Source organism: Toxotes jaculatrix, chromosome 4 (genome assembly GCF_017976425.1).
Source record: "Toxotes jaculatrix isolate fToxJac2 chromosome 4, fToxJac2.pri, whole genome shotgun sequence".
Classification (NCBI taxonomy): domain Eukaryota; kingdom Metazoa; phylum Chordata; class Actinopteri; family Toxotidae; genus Toxotes; species Toxotes jaculatrix.
In genome coordinates this window covers 17,713,518-17,723,384 of record NC_054397.1, presented here as the reverse complement: position 1 = coordinate 17,723,384, position 9,867 = coordinate 17,713,518, and the positions used below count along the sequence as shown (strand labels likewise).

The window sequence follows — 9,867 nt, the reverse complement described above, 5'->3', positions numbered from 1 at the left end:
GGTCTTTAATTCCGATTAAATCTTACAAAAATCTGTAATAAGTATTTCTTTCTGAATGTGGCTTGTGGGTTTTGCATTAATCGTCAAACCAGTCAACAGAATAATCTGTATACAAATGGAGGCACTCTTTGCCATAATAGTGAAATTTTTCAATATCTATCATGCAATGCTAGAGGTGTCAGGTTCAGCAAAACAGTCACACAACTACATCATGACACAGAATTGTTTCTTGTCAAAAATGATAATCGTCCAAACAATTCTTACAATTCAAAATACAATTCTGTAAATATGAGTCCCGCGCCGATTTTAAGTGTATTTCCCTACAACACAATCGAAAAATCTCTACCAGACAAAAAAATCCCTCTGAACACAAAGACAGTAAACGCAGACACAGGAGTCACATTAATGAACAGCAACGCATACAGTGTGATTTCACCTCTGTTTTTACACACACCCAATGTAACAGTCAGCCTGACTTAAGGTGAGGAATTCATTTGTTCCATACATCGTCCCTGAGCGAATGGAGAGCAAACTACACTGTCTGTACTAACAACGTTTATACTGATACTCCACACAGCAAACTGGAATATACTGACATTACTGTGTGCTTTGTCATTTTTGTTATTGATATATATCTACAGAAATCCATATTCATGGTATGAATGTGTCATAGTGTGGCAGTGTTTCAGAGTCTAAATACACACGTCACATACTGTAACACACATATTTATCACATGACTCACATACAAGCTTGGGAGAGGTTACTAAGATACAGTAAAAGTATGTAAATGGCAGTTGAGAAGGCTTCAGACTATCAAAGGTGGGTAGATTAAGTTAGCACCAGTTGTGTTAAATTACAAACAAATACGATACAATAATAATCTGATTACAAACAATCACATAAATCACTTGATTTTAGCCAACAATTTTGGAAACAAACATCTTTTTTTGTCTCAAAATAAACGAAAGAAGTTCATTTTCAAAACACTATACAGCTACTTCAGAGGAAAAAACATCATTACCAGAAGTTCAATATTTAGAATCTTTATTATATTGAGCATCAAGTCTATAAAAGGTTAATCCTTTCATCCTTTTATCAAGTCTTGAGTGACTATCCCTCAAAGATACCAGAACTACAACATTTTCTGCCTCTCTTTAAGAGTCAATCACAAGTAGTGGGTATCACATTATAGAATTAAACTCTCAAATTTTGCTACAAAATGTCTGCTTCCACATTTTAAAGAAGATGTTGAGTCATCTCATAAAAAGTTTTTGATACGAGTTGTCCTTTTCCTCCAAATGAAACACAAATTGGTACTTTTCTGTCACAGAGGGATGCAAGGAAAACAATTTTGAGCTCTGACCTTTCAGCATCGCTGCTGACTGAACAGCCCCGGGGAAGAATTGTGCTTTCTCATCATCTGTACAATATCTAATGTGTTCCATCAAGCTTATTGTTTTACACAGCACTACACTCCGGACCTCATACCGGCGTGGTCCTCCTGTTCACTCCATCTTTCAGATCTTTCTGGAAGCAGTTGTGGACTTGTAAAAACCCAGAGTCCCTCTCAGGACTGTAGGGCCCTGCAGTCCCGCTTCCACCCTTGAGAGGGTCCCTACTAAGGGCATACATGGATATATCCCCCATCGGTAACCCAATTCCCAACCCTCCTCCTCCACCACTTCCACCACCAATCTTCATCCCAACTGGGGAGGACTCGCGGGACGGGTCAGTCGACCTGGAACTGGATCGTGAGCGCCTTCGTCTGTAGCGGTAACTTGGGATGCGAGAGTAAGGTGAAGAGGAGGGTATGGCTTTGATAAAGTCGCGCCTGGCTCGGAAGCGTGTCTCTTTGTTTTTCTCAATATATATGTTGACAGCGAGGACGCCCACTGACTCAGCCACAATGAAAGAGAGGGCGCCGAAGTAAAAGGACCAGCCGTAGTTGTACTGGTTCTTCTTGTCCTCGTCTTTCTTGTCACTGGGATCACCGGCGTTGCTGGAGATGTAGACGATGATGCCGATGATGTTGCTCAGGCCTGAAGACAGGATGGATGGGAGAAGGAAACATGGAGGGAGAAGTAGATGGAAAGATGAAAGAAAGGCACAGCACATGAATGAAAAAAGCTTAAGCGCAAAAATGAATGATAAAGTCTGCAGATTATACTATGTGCATTTTACCACTGGTATTTGTACAGCGCTGTGTTCATCAAGTGGTTGATTCAGTTTGGGTTCAGACGCCTATAACTATCACATTCAACACATGAGAAAATGTGCTTTACAAGTTAGATCTCCTATTGAGCAGAATTCTCTTTATAAAACTGCAGATTTTATCACGAAAACGCAGCCTTGATATTCACACCTATATACCAGATTTCCACCTTCTGACATTCCTCTTTATACATGTAGAGAGAATTATTTGTCACTACCAACCAGAGAAGAAAATGGATTAAAGGGGAAAGCAAGTTGAACTACAAGGGTTTAAGTAACAGGCGCTTATTTTGTTGTGCTGCGTCTCAAAAACAACAAAATATGACAAAGAGAAAACACATTTTGTATTTTTTGTTGAAATACAGGAGAAGTTTGAGTAACTGTAAAAGGAGTAGACAAAACTTGATTCGTGACAAGGGAAACCCTCTTGTGTTGTGTCTGTCTTCTTCTGCTTGCTTATGTCCTTTCCCTCTGTCTGCAACTGTATACAGAATCTATTTGTTGTTGCTCCAGTTTGTGTGTTTATATGTGGTGCACTGTCACTCTCGTTCTACCTGCAGCCACGAACAGGATGCCAGCACTGAGCAGGATGTTGTTCTTGCCACTGTAGATGCGTCCAACCCCGACACACAGGCCACCCAACATCAGCAGGATGGTGCTGAGAATGGGAAATAGGCTCGACGCACGCACTATGCCTGTTTAATGTTGAAAAACATATTGTTGCTAGATTTTTAAAAACCCAAATATCAATATTGACATTGGCCTGAAAAAAATTCAGCGTCAGTCGTGCTCTAATGAGCAGTATGTGATTCATATATGATGAGATTAGCGCCTATATAAGTAATGCTAAATATAGTACTACAGTAGTAGCAGAAATAATGCAGAGCTAACAGTAGTCCTAGTCTTGACAGTACCAGTCATAGAAGTAGAAGTATTTCATTTATTATAATTGTTATTCATGGGGACATTTAAACACATTTAATTGGATCAGTAATATCATAAGAAATGTTAATACAGCATTTTCAGAGTCCTTTAAACACCAGTATTGATTGCATTCTACTAACACAAAAGGCAAATTGCATAAGACGTATCCAACTATACATGGATAATACTACTCACAACCCAGCTGATGGAATTTGCCTAGATGGTCCTGAAAATAACGATATATGGCAGGCCTGGCTGACACGTGTAGTATCTCTGCCATAAGTGTAGAAGCTAAGGGGGAGTAAGAAAAGCAAACACTGCCTCAGGTTCGACAGATGAATGCTTCCACAGATACTAAGGCCTAATTAACAGGCGCTCCTGCCACTAACCAAGTAAGTGCAGGATTTAATGTCCATGAGCTTATTGAAATTCATCAGTGTAGACAACAGCAAAGATGGGAGCAGTTGTCTAAGGGGGACGGGGCATCAAACTGGAAACCAAATGCGACATGCCGAGTGAAGCAGTGATCTGAAACCTCGAGCAAAAATGGCTGGATTAACTGAAGTGTTTTAACCAAGACTAACTACACAGTTTAGACAGCTTTCAGTGTAGGTGCTCAGAGTGACATCTTTTACCAATGCCTTCATTAAACTACCTTGTGAGATGTGTTCTGACGTGGGTAAAGTCATGTTTTAGACAAGCGATTACTCATCAGCACACAACACACTTTATCATCTCTGTAGCTCCAATTACTGTCATGACATCAGGCTTTTATGGGGAGGGATAGAGACGTCATGACACATTAAGTACCCCTGTGATAACTCCATCACCACTCAAAAAGGAAAAAAAAAGCGGATTAAGGGTTGAAGTGTTTGAAGATGAGGAGGTTGCAATGACTTACGTAAGATGTACTCAGAGCTGTCTGTATCGTAGTCGTTATCCTCTGGAAAATGATTGATCCGAAAACAGCTTCCTTTGTTGATACCTGCGAAGAAGCCAAAAAAAAAAAAACACAGACTGTAAATGTGACTGATAGCGATGTGCAGGGAAGAAATGACTGCAGTTAAAGGAAAAACGGTGTCTCCATAATAGAGCTTGACATGAGAAGTTTTAAGACAGAAGGTTTTAAAGAAACTACGTGTTGACCATGCACTGAAACAATATGCAACTTTCATGATCCTGAGACAAATAAGTTATGGAAAACTGGAGTCTCTTTTTGCTAAAGAATATATAAACTAGTACTGAACTGTCGTCCTGTTTTCACCTCTAACCATGTCAGAAACCATTTTAGGACAGGCGGCTGTGGATCTGAGAATCTGAAGTTCTCAAGCCCTCAGGCACCTTCTATTCAAAGACCCAGTCTCTTCACTGAGAAAAATCTTCCCTCCACATTTAAGAGAATAAAACATTGGGGTATTATGAATATTGAAAGGTTAGACTTTGAATTAAAAGTCTGATGCCTGATTTTGCTGCCGCCTCCTGTCATCTTTGCCTTTGTTATTGCGTTAGTTGCTCTGTAACTATGCTAGACACCCGTACCATACCTGTGGACATATCCACTGACATGGGAGTTATCTGTAAGGAACTATTAACATGTCTAAATACATAAACTAGACTTAACATTGTGTCAATTCTCACATTTACTGCACAAAAAATGCAAAAAGCTTAACAAAAGAATGAACTCTTGGTTATTTTTGTAATGAAAAAAGGAAAAAAATCTTAAAGCTCCATGTTGCAGAGCTGAAAAATGTTGTACAAATCACAATCATAAAACCAACTGTTCAACTATGTCAACAAATATTTCATAGGAGATATTGGTTGGACGTGTTAAGCTGTGCCTTAACACAACAGTTGACGTAATCAAATAGCAATTTGGGAATGACTTTCCAGTAATGTGGACATGGCCAGTGGTGAGCTGAATTGTGGCTACAAAATCCAAATCATTGTGAACATAGGCCGTTTTCTTTTATGCCTGAGTGGCTTTATGCTTCCTGGTTAGCATAGACTCTTGCCACGGGACATTTTGTGGTCAACAGCTCATTGAGCTGAGTTACAAATTTTGGGGCAGAAATGTGTTATGAGGAAAGAAATGCATTCACCTTGTTTCTCAGGTCACAATGATACACATACTGTAATGTGTTTAGGTGAGTGACTGAATGTGAATAAAACAGTTTTTTTGCTGCAATTTCTTGCTGAGACTTATGGAAAAGAATGAAAAAAGACAAAATGATGAAACATACTTAACTGCACAGACTCACTTCACTGACTCGACTCTCTCAACCTCACTCTTTCAGTCTCTTTCAACTCTCATCCTCAACACACTCTAACCACTATCATGTCTCAATTACCCACTTCTCTCCCATCTCGAGTCTAAAATGTTTTCCTCTTCAGCCCTCTCTCCGTTTCCTTTTGATTTTTTTATGTATCAAGCACTCTCTTTGGATCAATACAGAGGCACAGTCACTGTGTAATATATTCAATACCCTGAGTGTGTGAGTGTATCATGCATGTAAGAGTCATTATTGGATTTTTTTTTCTGGATTGTTTGATCCCAAAGATATAGGAAAAGAAGTGAAAAGCAGGGTAAAGGATAGAAAGAAATTTTTACAAAAAAGTTGTTTTTTTTAAACATATCAACCAAAAAGTGAAGATGTCAAAGAAAAATTATTATCAATAAATAACACACAGAAGGCCCGTCAGTTAATGATCCAAGGAATGACGGTGAGAAAGATAGAGAGAGGAGAGAGAAAGAGAGTGAGCTCAGTAGGGGAGGTATCTCCCCAGAGCCCATCTGTCTGAGAGACCGGAGCCCATCTTTTATTACTCAGCATAGCTTCACCATGGCAACCTCCCCCCGGCAACCCAGAATCACATTTCTAGCTTCGCTTCTCAGAGGACGCCTTTGACATCTTACTAATGCATTCACCAGGCTTACACACACACACACACTCACACACAAACACATTCAGATGCTCCACAGAAACATACAACAGACACAAAATACACACAAAGCCACAAAAACCCAAAAGCAGCCTTTGTGGAACACGCACACACACACAAAAAAAGCTCATATAATCATATTTACTAAAAAACACTTGGTGAGATGGTGGCTCACAGCAAGTCAGCAGGTTTTGTCCTTTTGAAGTCGTACTAAATGTCTGTTTGAGACACATCATATCTGCAAGTGCCACTCCAGCATGTTGACCGATCAGGAGTGAGCTGCTTAAGTGAGAATTCTTGTTGTATTTCAGCATGACTGGCCGCAGAACAAGGCTTCATTTTGTTTCCTTTAAAAGCTCATTTGCTACCAGTGCTCACCTTCAGTGAACCTAATGCATGTCCTACAAGACACGACACTCATACAGATGTCTGTTTGGCACATAGAGACAAGTGTAATTTCTTCTACAAAGTTAGTTAATGAGTCCCAGGGTCTACCCATTATTTATGCCACTCATTTGACCTCAGGCAACTGTTTTAGACACCATCCTCTTCTTTGTTCCAAGAAGAGATGATCTCTTTAACTGGACAGTTAAGGCAAGAAAGAAACTGAGTATGTGATATTTTCAGAGCAAAGCAGTTACAAAGCCTACAGAGCAGGAGCAACACATACAAAGTAAATAAATGATAAACTATCGTGTTTCATGCTAATTTACTTTCACAAAACCAAAGCGGAATTAAAGCTTTGATCCTTGACCATTTCTTTTGCAAATCGACCACAAATGGGTAGATAGGAGCTGAAAAAAATCATTTTACAATTCTGACATTTGAAAAATGCATTAAGCAAAAGAAGTTTAGAGGATTTGTCCCAGCTGCCCATTTGTTTGAAGTAAATACAATTTTAAAAGTAACCCTTTGATTGCATGTTATTAACGCTCTTGGAAATATTTTTTGCTCAGCTAGCATCAGTTGTAGGTAGACACTGTGTGCCAGCACAGGCAAGTTAGATCGACTTTCACAACATCATGGTACAAGTGCTACTGTGATTGTGTGTGTGTGTGTGTGTGTGTGTGTGTGTGTGTGTGTGTGTGTGTGTGTGTGTGTGTGTGTGTGTGTGTGTGTGTGTCTGTGTGTGTGTATGAAAACAGAAAGCGCAAGAACAGGTGTGTTACTTTCAGTTTCAGCTCTCTATGTAACACCCTTCCAACCGTATGAGCAGAGAAAGAGAGGATGGTGGAGAAGATGACAGATGTTCAAGAACAGTGAGCACTGCATCTCACTTCTGCTGATGATACTCTCAAGGGCTTGAAGCGAGACAGAGGGAATATGTCTTTTGATTAACTTTACAGGAAATCCATAAATAGAAATGCATTTTTTTTTAAATATAGGATTCCCATAAGAGTTGTAGCAGTACAGAGCAAAAGTGCATGGAGAAGTGAGTGTTGGTTCCATAATAGCTGTATACAATGAAAATGTGAAACAGACCTCTGGGTAAGTTTTGCCTCCTCACTTGGACCCACCCCCACCCACAACACAGTCTGGTCTCTCTACAAGTCTGAGAGGTGGTGCCTTCCTGTCACACAGAAACAGATACAAGCTTCCTTCCTAGTGCTCATTTCATGTCTGTATCTGAGGGCTCCATGGTTTGGGGATTATACTCATTTCCTGTGATTTCTAATCTCAGACATAAACCAGCAAATAGACATTTGTGATCAGTGAGGAAATAGTGAAGGTACGTCAAATAAAAACCATAATGGTTTTACTTACATTATACTTTAATCTTTGATATGATTTTAACAGCTGTTTGGTCGTCAAACACAAGTCAGAATGCAGAAACATGCAAAGGTTCTACACACTGGTTAGAGTGGAAGAGCTGATCAACTAAAATCTGCAGAAACCTTTAGTCATGGTGTTTACAAAGAGAATGCTTCACAAGTCAGCAACCGACTATTTCTAGCTTCCAGCTTGTTATGATTGGCTCTGTGCATCGGAGGTTGTCTGGCAAATGTGAAGTTGTTTATTTATTTAGCCTGGTTATTTAGTTGGTCAGTTAGTTGAGTTAGTTAGATGTTAGAAACCTAACATCATCCAGAGCGGAGATTTCAGCACCAGGAGCAGTGGACAGCGCCACAACACGCAGGGCTGATGATGGAAGACGTCACTGGTGACAACTTTCACTGATCAGCTGATTGATTGACTCATTGATCTGGATTCTTCCAAGTGAAACAGTCGGGCGCAATAGTGCGCAACTGTTGCTCGTGGCTTTACTGTACAAGCATTATTAACCGAGCTGTTCTCCCAACGTTAGAAGACAAGTCCAAGTCCCCTCAGGCGTGTTTGTTGGGCATCATGGCTACGCAGCAAAGCAGCTAAGAAAAATGACCAATAAATCAGTCTCTTGCTAAAGCTCTCCTTCTACAGGAGGAAATAAGTCAAAACTTATTTCAGTCCAAGCAATTTTATGGAGGGAGCTGCCAATCAGCCGAATCACGTTAATGAAGAAATTAGGACAAACCCTTAAAATATTGCTGTACAAGCAGAATTCAACCTCCTGCGTGTTCTACAAAACGCTGAACATTGAAATCATTATTAGATGTCTCTGTATGTCACGATCTGACCATTGTTTCGTCTTTTTCTTAGAGACAGACTTAATAATTTACGAGGAAAACTGATGCAACCGTGTCATTACGCTTACTCAACACCGCCTTTGCGCGCAACAAGCAGCAGTGTCTCTCCGGTTTCTCTTCTAAAACGTTGTGCCAGTGTAACTTTCTACAGTAGAGGCTATTTCACATATTTAACCACAGAAATATGACTGATACTGATGTTGCACCATTTGGGCGATTTGTATTTTTTTTGCAGCGTTGTCACACCACACAGCCTGGGATGTGTTTGCTGTGAATACTTTTTTCTTTCTTCCTTTTTTGTCTTTTTGTGTGTGTCTGTGTGTGGTTCGAGTATTTTCCAGTTGAAACATTTGAACCCAGTTTTACTCCACATAACAAATAATGGCGATTTGATCAATCATACCGCGCACATTACCACTTCTAGACCGTAAAACAAAAATAATCAGAAAGGATTTCAGCTGGCACATCCACAGACAAAATGCTCATTAGCACTTGGAATACGGCGAAAAAGTTTATAAACTGACCGACACCAACTTATTAGACTTTTATTTTACCTTCGATACAGCAGATCCTCCACAGCCCAGAGTGCGTCAGGTCGCCTTTGACTTTCTTGGTTTGCATCTGGGTCTCGTCCGTGGTGACATTTGTGGCGTTGCAGATGTACGCACGGGAGTAAAGCCAGTAGTCGGTGCCGATGGCGATGGTCATGAGGCTGAAGGCGGCGAAGGCCCCCACGATGGCCAGCAAAGTCTGAACCCCTCGGTCACACCATGCCATGGCGTCTCATAATGTGTGGATCCCCCCCCACAGCAGCTTACGCACACGGCGAGGAGCGCGCGGTGCCCATGATTGTGGTCAGAAGAAGCGCTCGCATCTCGCGGTTTTTCCTCTCATCAAGCCAAATCTCGATGCTTAAATTAGTGCTCCTCTCCCTCCTAAACTTCTGTCGGAGTTCAATCCAAGTTGCAGAGCTAGACGCATTCTTCATTCCTTTGAGCCGCCTTCATCTTAAATCCTGCTACAAGTGACTAAAAACAAACAAACCTGGAGACGCATTCCTTGAACAAGTAAACTTTTATCATGAATTACAAGGAAGTCAGTGCCATCTATATCGATCACACAGGGATAGGGCTTCTTTACAGTTTACTATTCAATACTGAACTGCAC

General features: G+C 40.5%; 1 protein-coding gene across 1 annotated transcript; it reads right to left on the bottom strand.

The window, feature by feature from the left end:
* Positions 1 to 1,483: 1,483 nt before the first annotated feature.
* Positions 1,484 to 9,477, bottom strand: LOC121181092 (voltage-dependent calcium channel gamma-4 subunit-like). The gene is made up of 4 exons (XM_041036890.1): positions 9,255 to 9,477; positions 4,038 to 4,121; positions 2,767 to 2,907; positions 1,484 to 2,040 (listed from the first exon to the last, which is right to left on the bottom strand). The coding sequence occupies exons 1-4, from the start codon at positions 9,475 to 9,477 to the stop codon at positions 1,484 to 1,486; spliced, it is 1,005 nt and encodes a 334-aa protein (XP_040892824.1).
* Positions 9,478 to 9,867: the final 390 nt, after the last annotated feature.

What these genes read in the sequence shown, in the direction of transcription:
- LOC121181092 (XM_041036890.1), bottom strand. Translation starts at nt 9,477, where the DNA reads ATGGCATGGTGTGACCGAGGGGTTCAGACTTTGCTGGCCATCGTGGGG. An exon ending in CAGCTCTGAGTACATCTTAC is followed by an intron (nt 2,908 to 4,037) that starts GTAAGTCATTGC and finishes AACATTAAACAG; the next exon opens with GCATAGTGCGTGCGTCGAGC. An exon ending in CATCCTGTTCGTGGCTGCAG is followed by an intron (nt 2,041 to 2,766) that starts GTAGAACGAGAG and finishes TCCTGTCTTCAG; the next exon opens with GCCTGAGCAACATCATCGGC.